The following is an 18512-nucleotide window of genomic DNA, read 5'->3' as shown; positions in this document are numbered from 1 at the left end:
CTTGGCAAACGGCAGTGCTGGCTCTCCAGAGAATAATTTCACACTTTCACTGAACAACAGAATAGGTCCTCATGACTCGGATAGGAACCATCTCAAAAATGCCAAATGCTGAAAAAGAGTTTATTCCAGTGTTAAAAGCAGTTATCAGCTGCTACTGTCCCTCTGTGTTTGCTGTCTAAACACATTCTCGTCCTATCTTTGTATCCAGACATCACTCTGGAAACGATGTCATTTTTAGGACTTGGTGACTTTATGATTTCATCTAAGGGCCAGAGGAGAGCAGGCCTGGTTCCACACACAGTGAGCCATCTGCTCTGCACCAGAGTCGCCATTCCATGCACTGCTGTTGGGAAGTGGTGGAGTGGTGGTGGGAAGTTCAGTAGTTATCTGTGCTCCAGTGGTGACCTCGTTAGCTATCTCCCAGGCGCCTTTGGAAGGGAGCAAAGTAGAGGTAGGTAGGGCTAAAGCGAGTTTTGTGAGCACATACACATTTTAATCCAATGGGAGGTGCGTTTTCTTAACTTATTCACAAAATGTGTGTATACTTTTATATGCCGTATATAGTTATAGTTAATGCATAGCCCACACAATAGGAGGTAAGGTATATTTATAGAATATGCACGTATGCTTTCTAAGGAAGGTTGCTTTTAAAGCCTCTGGATGGATACACAGAGACTACTCACATGCACATCCAGGCCCATTCACAATTAGTTCATCACGGTTGACAGTGACCTGTGCAACTGACCTTGAGGTTATTTCTGTTGTTCAAACTTTTATGCTAACTGCTTTACTAAGCAGCTTGTCCAGAGTGAGATTGTTGCCATTTTTAACACAAGAAACCGTTCTCTTTTGGGAAGCATTTAAAAGGCCAGTGTTGGCCTTATCTGTTAGGAAGCACAGAGAACATTTTGCATAGGGATTACATTGCTGAGTGTTATAGTGAAAGAATGATTTACCCCCCTTATTTCTGGAGCATCCTTCAGGAACTCATTCCTGTCCTGTCACTGAGGAAGCACACACACACAGACAGAGAGGTGGAATTGCTGTGAGCTGTGCTCCCTGGGGCCTGAGGCTGAATCAGTGTGTGGAAGCACCTGGGCAGCCAGGGAGCATGTGCGGCCCTGTCATGCACTGATTTCCCATCTAACCTTTGATACATCAGTGATGTTTTCTGCGTCCCAGACTTCACACCTAGAATAATATTGACTCTGCACAATGACTCTCTCCACTGGAATTGGAATGTTGAAAAGATGACAGGTGTGATACGGAGTCTGAGGGCAGCTATTGGGCAGGAGGAGAGCAATGCAGAGTTTCTCTGATTTCTTTGAAGAGGAAAGCTTGTGGATCAGACCATCACATTGAGCTTGCTTCAGAACATCCATGTTCAGCTACCTGCTTGTCTGCCTCTTCAGGAGCTCATGGCCTGGGGGTGGAGGTGAACCCCAACTCAGCATCCACCAAGGACAGCCCCTGGCTCTGTTCTCTCTTTCCTGGGACCTGGGTCTCTCCTGCTCCTCAAGGGCCACATCATCCATAACCTATCGCCACTTGGGCTACCAGGGACACCCTGAAACCAGCCATTTCTCTGGCCTTCCAGGCATCCTCAGTTGATTATGCTGTTGGAAATGCTGTCCCCATGGCCTGGCCTCCCACAGCATTCTTACCTCACAGAGAACCTGGGGATTTCTAAGGAGATCGTGGGACCCCGCCCGTGGCTAGTTCACAATCTGTAGTCACTGCAGATGAGCTTTGTGTCCAGAGCCGTTCCACGCAGTTACTGAACACTTACTCAGCATCTGCCTTGGACTAGATTTACCCTGGCCACTGGAGGCGAATCCTGAGTAACACGCAGCTCCTGGCCTTGGGGACTCCACGCACAGCCAGAGCTCTCACACTCTAGTGTGATCGGGGCGTGTCATCCCTGAGGCAGGTGGGGACGTCTTCCTGGACTGAACACACCACTCTGCAGGGTGAGGAGAGGAACCTGAAAGGGGCCAGTGCTGGCTGGGAGACACATTAGGAGCCTACAGCCAGTCTCAGTGGGCCCTTGAGCCACGGCAGGGCCCAGGCGGGTGAAGGGTCAGAAAGGCCATTTAGCAGGAGTCCAAGCATTGGTAGGGGGGCTTGGACCTGGATGCCATGCCATTTGGGACAAAAAACATGGGAGGGTTCCCAGTGTGGGGAAATGGAGCTCAGTTTGATGGATCGAGTCTGAGGTGCCTGTGAAATAGCAAGGCAGAAAGGTAGGTCTGTAACCAGAAGAACAGTCTAGAGTCCACAAGGGTTTGAAAGACTCAGTTGTGGGTCATCTGTGTGTAAATGGTAGTTGGTACCCCCAAAAGTGTGTTGTGTGTGAAGAGCTGAGGACAGGCCCTGAGGAGCCACAGGAGGTTTGGAGGAACCAGACACTGGCTGAGCCTTCCCCGAGGGTCAGAGAGAGTCTGAAGGAGGGAGTCTAATTGGGCACCATGCATGTATCACATACGATGATGCTTGAACTCTCCCCTATAATTGGTTATCAGGAAGTCACCAGTAACCAAGATGGAAGGGTTTCAAGGAGCTGGGAAGAGACCAAAGGGAAACCCATGAACTGGGGAATGTAAGTGGGTAATGAGGCTCTGGGGTAAGGACATGTAGACTTCTCAAGATATTTGGTGGAAAAGGGGAAAAACTGGAATGGTCATTGAGGCAGATTTTTTTCAACATTTATCTTTAATAATGAAATGTTTATTCACCATCCTTTTCAGCTGACTCCCAAACTGTGAAGCTCAATCAGACATACTCTAAGGCTGGGACCTGGCATGGAGAAAGGAGATACACACACACACACAAACACACACACACACACACACACATCTATGCCTTTTCCATGTTCCCACAGCCCCCTGCCCTGGCAGTACACTCACACCGTATGGGTCCCACAACTGTAAGCTTCTTAGGTCAAGGATTCTGGCATATTTGTTTCTAGATCCCCTATACCTAACGGTGCCTGGCTCCAGGTAGGGCTCAGCTGATGTTTGGTGAATGAAAAGGAGAGAGGATGGATTTAAGCAGATGCAGGAGTCCTGTTTATGGTATGGAAGTCAAGTTCTTCTCACAGAAAGACAAGGATGGAGCTACGGACAGTTGTGTATGTGTCAGGGACACTGGCTGCTGAAGCTCTCTCCCATATGATTTGCATCTCATTGCTGTTAAATGCCCTGGGAAAGGCTCATCCAGTCTTCCTCAAAGACCTAAAAGAGCTAGGCCAGGAAGGCTGGGACGGTCTGAAAGTAGCTTCCTTCCAGCTGGTCCACCTTCCAGCTGGTGGCCGTGAAATGGTGGCCCAGCTTCCTATTACCTGTTCTCATGTGAGCTCCCCAGCTTGGCACATTAGTGAACACGCAGCTTCGTTTTTGCCTTTTTGTGTATAATATAGGATTCCATTTATGGTATGAGGATCAATAGAGACTTGGGTTGAATCCCTGTTTTTGTCAACATGGAGAATTAATTCCAACAGCTAGTTGAGGGCACTGATTGAGTCCCATTTGGGCGGTTTCCTACTTTCCTGCCCCACTCGGGCACTCCATGTTGAGTTCTGGAACCATTTTGAGGAGTCAGCATGTGACCTGATGGTCTTTGTGCCACACCATGGAAGCTGATGGTGAAGTGTTATCTTTGAGTCAGTGGCTTGAAGTCTGTGGGGGAAACCAAACCAAACTCTGCATGATTCCTGTAAATTATATTTCCTGAAAGTGTCCAACATTATTCATTATGTTTGTAGTTTCCTTTTTGGTGTGGTTGTCTCCAATAGAATAAGATAAGATTTGAACTTGGGGCAAGTGTATGTTTCCTGTTTGAAGGAGTCCAGCTCTTAGCATAACCCATATCTGTTTCCCCGTCATGGAGTTACTGCAGAGACCTTCCTGCCACATGATGAGAGCAGATGAAGGTCTGGTGGCAGTTGACGATGTCACAGGCATGCATTTGCTCGCCTCCGCGGTAGGTGCCACGTGGGATGGCATGACAAGATGCATGCGATGCCCTTCTGCTTTCATGGGAAGCCTCACTACTTTTCTGTCCTTTCCCTCCCCCACCTCTGTCAGGAGCTGGACGAGGAAGTGAGAACCCAGGTGCTGGCTGAGTGGTTGGCAGGAACTGGAGGACCTAGAGGCAGGGGTCCAGTTGACACATAGTTGGTCAGAAGAGGCATCAGTGCTCTCCTGGCATGGGTCAGCTCACTCTCCTCCATGTGCCTTGCCCTCAACCAGATTACCAAGTCCAAAGTCAGGGAACCAGTCACGTGACAGTATGAGATCTGGGAAAAGGCTGGTCCAGTCTGGGCAGTAGGAAAACTGGGAATGATCAGGAGCACCCCAACTCACACATCAGGCTTGCCAGCACAGGCTGCGGCTGGTCTCGCCATGGCCATATCCACCAGGTGTTGAAAGAAAAATGGACTCTGTCCCCTAAAGAAGGCCGGACAGCGTCCTGGCCAGGATTGAGACAATTCTGGTGGCTACTTAGCATTTCCCTTCCCTCAGGAACCCTGGGTGCCAACTAGGCGAAGGCACAATTCAGGCTCTGCTCCCAACTCCCTGAACAAAGCAGGTTCCCGTCAATGACAGAGCAGGGCTCTTGGTGTTTTGCTGCCCAGAATTAAAACACATCTGTCCAAGGCTGCTGTCCTCAGGTTTCCTCTTACTAATTGATTGATTAGAAAGTCTCGGTGCAGAAATGATCACATTCCATATCCTTGTGTTCCTTGACATCATCAAGCAATTTTTCTTGGTAAGAGAGGATCCCAGGAATGGATTGGTACTCGTGCTTTTAAAATTATGTCCTTGCTATTTTGGGCTCTCCAAAGATTAAATCTTCATGAGTAATCAGGGCACTGCTTGTCAGTGTCCTTCCGGGATCCCAGGGCGAAGTTTGCTGCATAAGCACTGGGCAGCACTGGGGCAGGGGCTGGGCCCACCCACTATGCCAGGGAAGAGCCCTGCCCCGACCTCCAGCCACGAGTGTCTGAGCCTGTTCTGCACCTCTGGGAGCACTTGGCACGTGGGTAAATGTCTGTCAGAATCAACTTCCATTCCTTTTCCTAATAAATAATACCCAGTATATCAAACTGCGTGTGCAGAAGGATCTAATTTATCAGGTCATATATATATTATATGCAATTATATACATTATACTATACATATATCTTACATGTCTTTCTCTCGCAAATGATCCTTCTAAAACACGTCGTGCCCCTGCGACAAACCTTCCCTCATTTCCCATTCATTTAGAAGAAATTCTTGCACTCTGCCCCAGCCTACAGGCCTCCACACTCAGCCCCCTGTGGCTCCTCGGATCTCATTTCCCACCCTCCGCCCCTCACCCACTGTGCTTCACGTGACGCAAAAATAGACCTGCAGCTTTAAAATATTAATATCATTACAACCACCTGATGAGGCAGGTACTATTGTTATCTTCACTTTATACACAGGGAAACAGGCTCAGAGAGGTTAAGTCATTTACCCAAGGTCACACAGTTGTGTCAGAATTTGAAACCCCACATCCATCCTAGAATCTGTGCTTAAACCACTACCCTGTGTTTCCTGTATCGTGGGCTGAATTGAAGGTTCCTTCACTTAAAACCACTGGTACACAAGACAGGAAGCCACCATATGACCCAGCTTTGTTATACAGCTTCTGAAGTATGTAAGTATAAGCTATAGAAATGCATTTTATAGAAAGATCCTGAAGAAGCCAGGAATGGAAATGGACCAAAATCATTTTAGTGATCATCTCTAGATAGTGAGGTTTTCAGGTGATGTACATTTTCCTCACTGTACATATCTGTATATTCCAAGTTTTCTACCTGGGCTAATCCTATATAATAAAAGCCTAATATGCTAAGTGTCCGGTCGACCAGTCGGCCATTCAACCGATCAAAGCATAATATGCTAATGATATGCTAAGGCCCCTCAAACACTCGCTATGATAGATGTTCCAACTGGTAGGTTAGCTTGCTGCTGGGGTCCGGCTGATCGGGACTGAGCAAGATAGGCCAGACATGCCCTGGAGCCCTCCCGCAGTCCCTCCCCAGCTGGCCAGCCTCCCGCATCCCTCCCCAGCCCCAATCGTGCACCGGTGGGGTCCCTTGGCCTGGCCTGCGCTCTCTCGCAATCCAGGACCCCTCAGGGGATGTCGGAGAGCTGGTTTCGGCCTGATCCCGCAGGCCAGGCAGAGGGACCCCCCACTGGTGCACGAATTCATGCACTTGGCCTCTAGTATTAGATAAAATTGAAATGGTTGCTTTACCAATGAATGTGTGATGAAGGGCCAGCAGCCAAGCGTCCTGTCTGGGAAGAGCTCTGGGCAGGGCAGGGGAAGCATCGGAGGTGGGACACCCCATCCCTGACTCTAATGGAGGTCTTCTCCCTCTGACCGTCTAGGATATCATCGAGGGGGGCAGCCTTCGCATCCCACTCCAGGAGCTGCACCAGATGATCCTGACTCCTATCAAGGCCTACAGCTCCCCGAGCGCCACCCCCGAGGCTCGCCGCCGGGAGCCCCAGGCCCCACACCCGGCTTCGCTCATGGGACCCGAGAGCCAGAGCCCCGACTGCAAAGACAATGCCACGGCCCCCGGTGCCACAGCCACCACCTCAGCCGGCGCCAGCGGCGGGCTCCAGCCACACCATCTGAGCAGCTGTGACGGGGAGTTGGCTGTCGCCCCCCTGCCGGAGGGGGATCTCCCCGGGCAGTTCACGCGTGTCATGGGGAAAGGTAGAGCCTGAAGTCCCCCAATCTCCCTTCTCTTCTCTCAACACCACTAACCAGAACTACCAGTCCCCGAGGGGCTTCCCCTGGGTGCTGGATAAGCTGCCTGCCAGAGTTGATGTCATGAGCCCATTGTACAGATGAGGAAAGTGTGGCTCTGAGAGGTTGAGGAATTTGGATCTGAACTCAGATCTCTCTGACCCCCAAAGGTCTCTTCCTTAACCTTGTATCTGTCCTCTCCCACTCTCCAGACCAGGGCTGCTGGGCCCTTCTGGCAGAGCGTCACTGGGCCTTGGACCCTCAGGCTGAAGCAGCAATTTTCAACCTTTTCATCATTTAATTTCTAAAATTCTGCAGCACACCAAAAAGTATATTTTCTGCCGATATGATGAAAAATAGGTATAATTTTTATCTCTTCATACCCGGCAGCTGTTGTTGTATTGGCTGTTGTCATTTTTTCCTTTGGCAATCTTAAGGGAAAGGCGGCCAGTGCCCCTGACTAAATAGTCAGGTATTGCATGTTTTTGTTGTTTTTTAAAAAATATATTTTTATTGATTTGAGAGATGAAGGGAGGAGAGAGAGATAGAAACATCAATGATAAGAGAGAATCATGGATCGGCTGCCTCCTGCACGTCCCCCACTGGGGATCAAGCCCACAACCCAGGCACGTGCCCTTGACCAGAATCGAACCCGGGACCCTTCAGTCCGCAGGCCGATGCTCTATCCACTGAGCCAAACCGGCTAGGGCGGTATTGCATGTTTTACAAATTCTTGCGGCACACCAGTGTGCCTCGGCGTACGTGTTGAAAATCATTGGGCTAAAATCATCCCTTACCACAGATCATGCCGTGTGTGTGTGTGTGTGTGTGTGTGTGTGTGTGTGTGTGTGTCCGGAGGGCAGGGCAGAATTCATACGTGGTCCTTTGGGTAAGAGCACCCTTTCTACCTGGACTGCCCGTGGCTAAGCTCCTTGTGCACATATCCTTGTCCAATGCCAGAATAATTTGTGCTTGATAGGTATGTCACAAGAACTCTTGATTATTTGAAAAATGTAATGAATGTCTGTACTTTACTTTTGGGAAGGGCAGATAATTTTTTTCTTCTTTATTGTCCAATATTTTAGACCATTTTAAAGAATAAAGTTTTTACCAACAGCTATGGACACTTGAGTCTTTTTAAAATATATATATACGTATTTTTATTGATTTCAGAGAGGAAGGAAGAAGGAGAGAGAGATAGAAACATCAATGATGAAAGAGAATCATCAATTGGCTGCCTCCTACACACCCCTTACTAGGGGTCAAGCCTACAACGAGGGCCTGTGCCCTGACCGGGAATTGAACTGTAACCTCCTGGTTCATTGGTCAATGCTTAACCACTGAGCTACACCTACCGGGCTAGACACCTGAGTCTTATAGTTGCACTGAGAAACTTCCCGTGATACATGTCCTACAAAAGACTTAAATCCTTAAAAATCTGATTCAGAGGAGATGACCTGTAGCATCCCTTGGGGCTGAAATGCCAGTAGCTTGGTCTTCTCCCCTCGCCTCCTTGCTCTCCCCCACCCCCTAGTGGGTGCTTAGAGCAGATGACCAGAGCCCATGGATGAAGGGCCATGTGTTATGGGGGTGGTTACCTGAGTTTGAGGTGCCTCACCCCACCTCCCCTGTGGCGAGAAGTATAGGGGGCTCTGCCCTCAGGAGGCCTGCACTTCTCTGGCCCAGCTTGTTTATAAAGTTTACTAGTAAATGCTTTTAAATAAATTATAAAATAATTGCAAGGTCAACATAAAAAATCAGAACTACACAAAATGGGAGACAGTGAAAACTCGCCCTCCCACCCCAAGCCCCAGAGGCAACCACTATAAACAGATTTGGAATATCCCCTGGATAACTTTATACAAGCACATGAGTGTCCTTTTTACACACAAACGGGTCTTGTTTACATGCTTCTCTGCAGCTTTTTTACATTATATAGTTTTAACAGTTCTATCAACACAGTAGCACCAACTCTTTTTTAATATTTCTATCCATACAGTAGCACCAACTCATTCTTGCATACTATCCCACAGTATGTGTAAACCATAATTTATTTAATGGCCCCAATGCATGGACATCAAAGTGGTTTCCAAGTTTTTGTTGTTACAAACAACTCTATAATCCTATGCAGGATTAAGGAGAGGAAAAAAAAAATCAGAATGCCCAGGTTTCAAGTGTGATTTACTGAGTGCCAGGCATTTTCACTTCTAATTGATGTCTTTTGTCAACAATTAGAAGTGAGCAGAATGGGCTCTACTAACGTGGCCATGAAACGCAGCAGCGTGTGTACTCTGCCCACAGACTCACTCTGCTCTGTCAGTCTCAGACTTACCTGAGTGTGTAGGTGAACCTGTGTGTGTATAAGTGCGTGGATCACTTTGAGAAATAACCCTCCAGTGACTGAGCAGCAGGCTTCCTGCTCATGTGTGCACCCACGCACCTCACGTCCTAAAGGATGTGCCAGCTTGATTCCTCCAAATGAGGTGCGCGGTTCATTCATAAAAATCACAGAGACTGCTCTCTAATAACACCGATGGCCTTTGCTGCCTTTGAACTCCCTCTCAAAAGGAGCCTCTTTCAAAGACAGAGCTCGGGACACTGCTGCTTTCTTCCTCCCCCGGCGTGTCCGTGTCAGGCTGGGTTGCAGAGGCTTAATATAGAATGGTATGCCTGGAATTAATCGACGGGGCTTCTCGAGGCAAGGGCTCCCGTGGTGCCCGAGCCTTTGACTTCAGTGGAATGAGGAGCCTCCTGGCCTTTTTTGTGAGCCTTACGTACAGCCACAGGCATACATACCTCTCAAAATACTGGTCCTGAAAGGAAATCAGAAACAGATCTCAAGGTTAGGAGATGGGTGTGCATTTTTCTAATTCATCTTTTTTTTTTTTTTTAATTCACAGTGTGCACACAGCTCTTGGTCTCCAGACCCGATGAGGAGAATATAAGTTCCTATTTACAGCTCATAGACAAGTGTCTAATTCATGAGGTGAGTCATGATAGATTTCACAAAGCTTTTTTTCTCATTGCTTAGAAATGGTTCCTGTGGCAGGATCATTTGAATCAGCAACAACTTGTTTCTGTGGGGTAGATGTCCGAATAGCTCGGGCAGAACTTGGCATGGTGGCCTCAAGCCTAAACAAAGCTTGTATATAACTTAGTTGTCCAAAGATTCATCCGGACTGAGCTCTGATGTGAGGGTGCATGCCTGAGAGAAACTTCTGACTCTGGAAGAATCTCTGAGTGACCAAGCCTGGTTGGTGTGCACACAGTCCTGCCACCTAGCCCCTGATGTTCTCAAGTCTTTCAATGCTTTGTCTTGAAACATGATGCCTTTGGGCTCAAGGAGATTTGAGGGAGGGACGGAGAAAGAGTGTGCAGCAGAAACAATGTGTGTGTGAGGGGGGCGGGGATTGTTTTTAGCCATGTGTCCTTTTGAAGAAGGACTGAGGCATGATGGAGCTGTGCCTACCAGGCTCTCAAAGCTAGCACAGTCTCCACCACAGGGTGGGGCAGGTGCTGGCCATGGCTGCCCTGAGCAACATGTGGGGACAGGCCATTGTGCCTCAAATCCAAGACTCCAGTGGCTTCTTTGGTGACTCTCCTCCAGAGAGTTCCAGTGACAAATTCTAGGCCTCAGGAAACTTAGGACTGGATAAACCTAGAGCATTGAGGTCTTCTTGTGCGGTTTTGACATGAGAATAAGATGGTAAAGGCCTGCAAGTCTCCTCACCTTTGCTGTGGTGGTGGCCAAAACCCTGGGAGTCCAGGGGCCCCCAGTTTGGGGAGATAGCCAGTGCAGAGGCCTGGCCCCTCCCCCTCCCTCCCTGTGGCTCCCATCTCCATGCTCTGACTCGCCCATCCTCATGTGCAGGTGTCCAATCTCCTGCTGGGTTTCCACCCCAGCCATGCCTCCCCGACCCCCTAAAATCTCATTTTTGCAATTTTCTCTCACAGCGGCATCCATTCTTCTATGTGCCTCTCCCCAAACCCCCCACTCAACCTTTTCTGTTTCCAGTCCTGGCCCTGCACTTGTTTTGACCAGCCAAAAGCCACAGACAGAAGACAAGGGCACAGTGACAAGTTTCTGAACTCATTCGTTCCATAGATATTTATCGCTCCCCCTGGCCCCAGGCCTGGCCCTGGCTAGGCAGCTTATGGTGAGGGTAGTGGGTGAGACGAAGGGAAAGCGGGTTGTCACATACATGATGATAAAGCCTCTGAGAGGCCCTCCAGGCGTGCCCTAGAGCCCCGATGAGGAGTGGCAGGCACCTGCCCCAGCCGGAAGCAGGGGTTCCTCAGAGGGCCCGCCCCCACGCTCAGCTCATTCAAAAGGCAGGCGGAGTCTCATGTCTCGGTGAAAGGAGGCAGGAGAGTGCTCCAGGCAGACTGGGCAGCGTTTGCGGGGGGAGGGGGTTCTGTGTCTCATTAGGGAAGACCATTGGGGAGGAATTCGAGAAGGGAGTCTTTAAACTTCTGAGAAAGCAAAGCAGATCCCTACTTCCTCTCCCACATTCCCTCTGAGCAGTGGAGAACAGGTTGCCTCCACCCGTCGGCTGAGCTCATGAGGCAGAATGACCGTCCTCCAGCCGCCTCTGCTTCCTGGTTGGTTCACACCAGCCCCAAAGCTGTGGCCTGAGGCTTATCACTGGCTTGCCTCGGGTGCACCCTCCCTGCACATGGCTCTTCTTTTTGCTTCTTTCCACTTTTCTCCCCACTGCCCAGCGATTCAATGCGAAGATGACACTGTGGGCTCCTCTGCCGGCAGGAGGCCCAGGCAAGGGCCTCTCGGTACCGGGAGTCACGGCAGATAGGAGCTCAGGCGGAGTCCGCTTGCCTGAGTTCAGGTCTGGATGGAGGGCCTGTGCTCTGCTTGGAAGGGAAAATGTTGTTCAAGCCTTTTTATTATTTCAGTTGAGAAAGAGGAAACTGTCTGAATAATTTTCCACAGCCCCAGGTTGTGTGTGAGAGAACGCACCCTCCCTTTGGCCTGGCAGGTGGTCAGCCTGGACAGGCCTGCCTTCCTCAGCCCCCACGGCTGCTCCGCCCACTGCAAGGGGAGGTGTGGTCACTTCCAAGGTACCTTCCTTCCCGGGGTTGAAGGACCGACTCCCTAGAGAAGGAAAAGGGAAGATAGGAAAGGTCTGGATTCTGTATCTGGGACCAACCCCTTCCTCGTGGATTGTAATCCCAGGCGTATCGCCTGCTTGCGTCTTGACAAGGTTCTAGGAATCTGAGCCCTTGTCCCCTTAATGAGGCTTTTAATCCAGCCACAAAAGCTGCAGGACACATCTTCCTCCAGACAGACGGATTGGTCTGGGCCTGACAGGGACAGAAGACGGAGCAGTGGCTGGCTGGCTGTGTCTGGGCAGCCTGCAGTGTGGAATCTTCCTTCCCCTGCAGCCCAGGGTGGAGGGGGCTGAGGTGTAGTACCAGGTGTCCCAGCCGCTGGCGGAGCACAGGAACCAGCCTTCAGCATTTAGCCATGGCCCAGCGCTCCTGCTCCCAGCTGCCCCTCCCAGGACTGAGAACCGGCCTGCACACTCACTCGCACTACTGGGGGCTCGCTCCTGCCTGCGGCCCGGCACTAGCTGAGCATGACGCCCAGGTCAGAGTGAGTGAGCTGCCCTCTCTGCGGAGGCTCTTTGCCCCCGCGGGCGGCCGTTGTCATGTGTGAACTGGAGTCCCTGGAAACACTTTAAATGCACATCTCTCGAGTGAACCATTAGCTCCTTTGTCACTTGAAGTTCAGGCCTGTCCTCCAGGCTGGCTCCAGACCAGCTCAGGCCTCTAGTTTTGAGACCTCGAAGTCATTCATTTGGACTAAAGGTGGCTGTTGAACACCAACCATGACAAACACTCACATGCCACAACCCAAGGGCTGGTCCACGCAACTGAAAATAGCCGGTTAGCGTATCTGTGAGCGGCGTGGGTTGAATCGTTACTAAGAGCCAGGCATGTCCTTAAGTATTCTGAGTGCTTTTCCTGCGTTATCTCATTTAGTCCTTCCAGCGTCCATTAGAGGGAGACATTATCACCCTCAGCTTTTAGAAGGAACAGAGTCTCAGGTGGAGGAACTCAGATAAGGGAGTGTGGGATTCATGCCCGCTCGTCTGCATCCAGAGCTTTCCTCTGACCCACTGGCTGGGCCCTCCTCCTCAGCTCATCTTGACCAGGGTGCCTGCATCTTGTGTCCTCACTTAACATCTGGCTGAAAGAGCCAGTCAAAAGCAGAATCTATCCCTTTATGAGTCCAGCGGATGTGTTTGCCTGTCGCAGTTTTCAGAGGTCCTCGTGTGTGGTTGGACACTCACTGAGCATCACCAAAAATGAGACGGGCCACAGAAGAGAACCAGGTCCTCACCTTTCAGCCATGAGACCATCCTGCCACTCACTGAGAGGGGGGTCTGCACCTCTTTCTCTAATGGGGCACTGGGTCCCTTGGGTGGTAGCCCTCTTTGATGTGTACCCTTAGTGGTGTCTGGCTAAGGTCACCCAGGGGGAAGCGGTTTGCAAGTCAATAACTTTTCTGCAATATGACTGGTATCTTTTTGCTTTTGTTCACATAGCTCTCTTGTGTTTAGGTCCTTAAAGATTAAATGTCATCAGAAGAAAATTAAGCTGTCTTTCTATTTTTTCCCCGTTTCAGGAATCTGTTTCCTTCATGGGAAATAATCATGTAGTCTGTTATTCTAAGTAATAGCTTATTGCTTCTTAAATTTCATGCCTTATTGACAAAACTACCTAGGCGTGTGATCTCCATCATTGTTAATGCTGATCTGTCAAAACCTGGATTTCCATAGCATGTGGAACACAGTTCTAGATACTTGACAGGATTCCTGTATTGTGAGTGTGGTCCTCATCATCTCGAACACTCCACGTCCAAGTGCTGCCTGCAGCAGAATTACCAGGGCACTTGCTGCAAACACAACCCGCCTCCCGCCCCGACTCCCCTCCAGATCTACTGTCAGGCTCTGGGTGTGGGGGAGGCAGCCCAGGAATCTGCATTTTAACAGTCTATTGGGGGAAATTTAATAGACCATGAATTTGAGAGTCTCTGCCCTGGGGACGAATAACCCCTGAAAGTCCTTCCCTGGGCCCTGGAGTACACAAAAGGACACATGATGTAGATGACAGCATATTACAGGGCAATAGGGACAACATCCCCCAACACCAATTTTACTAGAAAAGACTTGAGAAGCCATCAGATCTACCCATCTTCCTAAACTTTAGACAATTTAGGTTAGGACGGGTGCAGTGGGGTTTTGGTAGGGCACCAGATCCTTTAACTGGAGGTTTCTCAGCCCAGCCCTGAAATGCAGACTAAACTCCATGTTCTGAAGCCCAGCTGACCACTCAGGGTGTCCACACACCATCAAGCAGATTGATTTTTGGAGTGGTTTAGCATTTCCATTGATTATGGAAATGTCGGGGGCCTGCAGAAGCCAGAGTATTCGACAATCAATTTTGCAATTTATTCTTGGTTAATAAATAGAGTCCAGAGTGGAGTCAGAGGCAAGAGAAGGTGGGTTTGCACCTATCAGAAATACAACCAAAACCAAGGGTTATCAAAACTTTGCCCGGCTGGCCTGCTCAATGGTTTAGCATCAACCTATGAACCAGGAGGTCACAGTTTGATTCCTGGTCAGGGCATATGCTTGGGTTTTGGGCTCCATCCCCAGTGTGGGGCATGCAGGAGGCAGTTGACCAATGGTTCTCTCTCATCATCTATGTTTCTGTCTCTCTCTCCCTCTCCCTTCCTCTCTGAAATCAATTTAAAATATATATATATTATATATATATATATAAAATATATATATATTTTAAAAAGCTTAATGCATGTAAAAGTACCAGATACCTCCAATGCCAAATAACTTGAATTTTCAGTTATGAAACTGACTGCTGTTTGAACCAGCTTGAAAACAGGTGAAAAAAAGGCAACCACAGAGACGCCAATGTTTTCCCCTATTAATTGCATGTTTCTCCTTCTAATGCTAGGCTGCGTCACCCATTAAAAAATCCTGTTTGTTTTTGCAGGCATTTACAGAGACGCAGAAAAAAAGATTGTTGTCATGGAAACAGCAGGTGCAGAAGCTCTTTCGGTCTTTCCCTCGGAAAACCCTTCTAGACATATCAGGATATCGACAGCAAAGAAAGTACGTTGGGATTTCATTGTCTGTAATGCATGGTGGCTCCCCATTGCCTGCCTGGGTTCCTGGGTCGGGACAAGGCAGGGCATTCCTTGGTCATCAAGGTGCCCTGTGGCGAGTTCCAAATCGCGTTCCTTAAACAGGTGGGGTTGGGAAAGGCTGTCAGAGAAAGCATTCCCAGAGGAAGAGCTGAATGTGATCTTTTGTAACTCAATTGACATTGTCAAAGTGACAGTGTTCTTCCGGATGCAGAGAGTGGATATAATTTAATGAACGCCAGCAGAACACTTGGTAGTTTATCCCCAAAAGGGGGCTCTGAAAGGACAAAAACGGATTGTTCTCTCAGCACCTTAAGTGGTAGTGTAATTTTTTTCTCTCTCCTCGCTGCAGACAAGCTAATTATAGTTGGTGGCAGGGTGAAGAGCCCAGTGCTAGTCTATTTTGGTCTGAGTTGCAATCTAAGAGTGGAGCAGTACCATTCTCGATTTCTCATAGTGCTTCGGCTTCTTGGATGCAGTTAAAAATAAGCCTTATTGTACTTGAGACCCCATTCCCTTGATCTGGCTTTAAATTGAGGAATCCAATTGCATATGAAAGGTGAATTACAGTGCCAATTAATTAAGGGGAGGCATGGATTAAGCCTTGTACAATGACGGGGAGTTTTGGGGAGACAAGAGAATGATGATGTGTACATCCTAAAAATCCACATTCCATTTATTTTGCATTTTTAAACATGAGCACGTGATGTTTTCACTTGCTTCTGAAAAGTTCCGAATTCATTTCTCAGTGCATTTATTTGCATAAGTGTGCCCTACAACATCACTGTTTGATATTATTTAAGGGAGGTAAGGCCCGTTGAAATTTGTGAAGTCTTTCTTGAAGAGGATTAATGTAAAAAATATGAATTATTCAGCCTATACACAACATGGTTGCTTATTAAACAAACCTTTAACACTTACTGTGTGCCCATTATCCAAGCACCTTGAGACTATTAATACACTGAATCCTGCAACAACCACGTCAGGTAGAGGAGCTGCTGTCAGCCGCATCTTACGGAGGAGTCAGAGGTGATGGCATCCAGGGTTTGGTTCAGGCAGGCCAGCGCCAGGGTCAGTGCTCTTAACCACTGTGCATGCCAGGCAGCTCTTATGGTCTTTGTGCAAAAAAGATGGGCAGGTCAAGCAACACTCTTCATTTCCGACTCCCTGGCCCCATGCCCTCTGGGGTGCCTCCCTGGTGTGTTGGGCTGGATCAGCTCTGCACCCTGATGAAAGGCCACACCTGCACTTCAGCCCCCTCCCCTGGGGCTGCCCCTTTCCCAGGCGCTCTCTCTCTCTCTTTCTCTCTCTCTCTCTCTCTCTCTCTCTCTCTCTCTCTCTCTCTCTCCTTGTACGGACAGCAACACTTCTCCCAAGTATGAGGAGGAGGTGCCAGCCCCTCTTGCTACACCAGCCCCTTGGGAGCCAAGTTCCAAGCGGAAGAAGGAATTTAGAAATTGACCATGAAGATAGAGCTTGTAAGGGCTTTGCTACTCACCCCAAAGTTTCATCCCCTGCCTCTGTCTGCCCTGCCTTGTCCTTGGTTAACCTTGACCTCTCTAGAGTGTTACTACCTAAAGCTTGTTTTGGGCTAACCTAAGGTTTGCCAGATTGGAGTCCCAGTGGACCTCTTCCATGGATTAGATAAGAATGAATTTCATTATCAATTGTACATGTTCAGTTGGAGGTTGCTAAAGCTCTAGAAAATAATTTGTTCTCCTACGTATTACCTCTGGGATCTTTTTATGCTATTAATTTGCTTTGAAGACCCGTTTCTCCAATAATACAAAGGTATCTGCAGCCCACCCCCTGCTTGAATTATCCCAAATCCCAAATTAATTGGTTCTTATTTAGTCTTTTCATGCATTTCAAGATAATGAAATCGGTTGGTTAGATTTAGGAAGAAGGCAAAGAAAGACGCAAATGGGCAGAGGAAGAGAATGAAAAATGAAAATTTACTTTTGTCGCTTTATTCTCCCCCCAGAAGGAATGATTATCTCATTAAGCCTAGTGATCTTAAGTAACCTAAGCGTTCACTCTGGTTGCCAGCAGTGGCACCGCTCAACAACCCTGGCTTTGTAATAGCCTATTAAGGACGCCACAGTAGAGCCCACCGTCATTAGAAAGATGGCCTAGCCAAATTCTCCCCACCGGCCCATTCTAGCCCCAAAATGCTCAGGGCTTTACCACCACATCCAGCCAGCGAGTCCTCCCTTCTGGAGGCCTGGAGCCCTTGTTCCTCCAGGGGCCCATACCAGAACCCTCTGCCCACATTATATTGCTCAAGATATACTCTGCCTTCCCGGAGGCACAAATCCTTTTAGCATTGTTCACTGACTACTGTATTTTGCATATGAAGTAACTTTTAAAAAATCCAACCGAAAAGGAAAACGAGGGGGGAAAAAAAAAAGCCATTCGCACTAAATAAGGGAAAGTCTTAGCAGAATACTGAATCATCTACCGGGTGGCCAAAATTCTGACTCCAAAAACCAAAGGCCTAGTTTTCGTAGTTAAAAAAAAAAAAACAACAACCAACAAACAAAACAAAAAAACCACCGCTTGCTCTTCACCTGTCAGTCACTCAGATGGTCCTTCCTCCAGAGGAGGTCTCTGCGGTCCCATGAAAGGACTCCTACCCCACCTGGCTTGAATTTCCTCCTTCAAACCAAACGTCTTAGACCGCAGTAAAAGAAGAAAGAGGGGAAGAAGAGGGAGAACGGACAGGATAAATAAAGAGACCTAGAACCAGGAGTGCGCCTTCTCACCACGCGCAGAGCAGCCACGAGAGCCTGGAAGTGGAAAGAGCGCCCAGAAGTCGGTTCAGCCAGCTCACCGTGGAATCCTCCTCCCTGCCCGCCCGCGCTCCCTGGGAAAAGAGGAGTTCGGGGAAAGAGAAACATTTTCTGAGATCTGCTGTGCTGATGGCTTAGAGGCCCCTCCCCCTAGGCACACACAACTCTCTCTCAGGAAATGACTGTTTTGCAGGGCCCCCCACCCCCACCCCCACCCCCACCCCATCATCCTCAACTGGTTAAATACGTCAGCCCTGTCTCCGGGAGTCTCCTCAAAGGCCTGGCACAAACCTCCCCTGCATGGTGGGGAAAGCGAGTCGTTTCCATCTTGTGGCCATTGGAGGTAAAGCATTTCGACCTAAACATCAGTGAATGACTAAAGCTGACTCTTCTTGGAAAGAATGTGCTGGTTCCTGAAACCCCGCTGGCGGCCACGCGCCCTCCCAGAACCTGAGGCGTGTTAGAGAGGACAAGTGCTTTGGAGATGAGGTCACAGCAGCGAAGGGAGCACAGCCTCTGAGGGCGCCGCCTGGGTCTCTGGCAGCCTTCCTTGGTGGGCCCAGGGGAGACACGCGGCCTCTGGTCTTTCTGCAGGGAGGGCCTGTGCAGTGGGCGGCAGTGGGTGTCCTGGGGCCATACATCACCATCTCCATTCTCAAATCCCTCCTCCATACCCTGGAGTCAGCGCCCCCCACCGTGGGTCAGTCCTGCCTTGTGGAGAGGCGTCCTGATGGCAGAGGCTTGTC

The 18512-nt window shown here is 49.1% G+C and overlaps 1 protein-coding gene across 2 annotated transcripts in view; it reads left to right on the top strand.

Moving 5' to 3' along the window:
- Positions 1-18512, top strand: part of SAMD4A (sterile alpha motif domain containing 4A) — a 221150-nt gene that overhangs the window by 187404 nt on the left and 15234 nt on the right. For both annotated transcript variants that reach the window (XM_080643317.1, XM_080643316.1), the window contains 3 exons: positions 6423-6756; positions 9690-9775; positions 14824-14942. In XM_080643317.1, the coding sequence (XP_080499443.1) occupies positions 6423-6756; positions 9690-9775; positions 14824-14942 (539 nt within the window). The remainder of the gene's footprint in view (positions 1-6422; positions 6757-9689; positions 9776-14823; positions 14943-18512) is intronic.

This window comes from Plecotus auritus (assembly GCF_963455305.1).
Source record: "Plecotus auritus genome assembly, chromosome: 1".
NCBI classification, from domain to species: Eukaryota; Metazoa; Chordata; class Mammalia; order Chiroptera; family Vespertilionidae; genus Plecotus; species Plecotus auritus.
The sequence above is the reverse complement of the archived record's forward strand: the minus strand, read 5'-3'. Positions and strand labels throughout refer to the sequence as shown.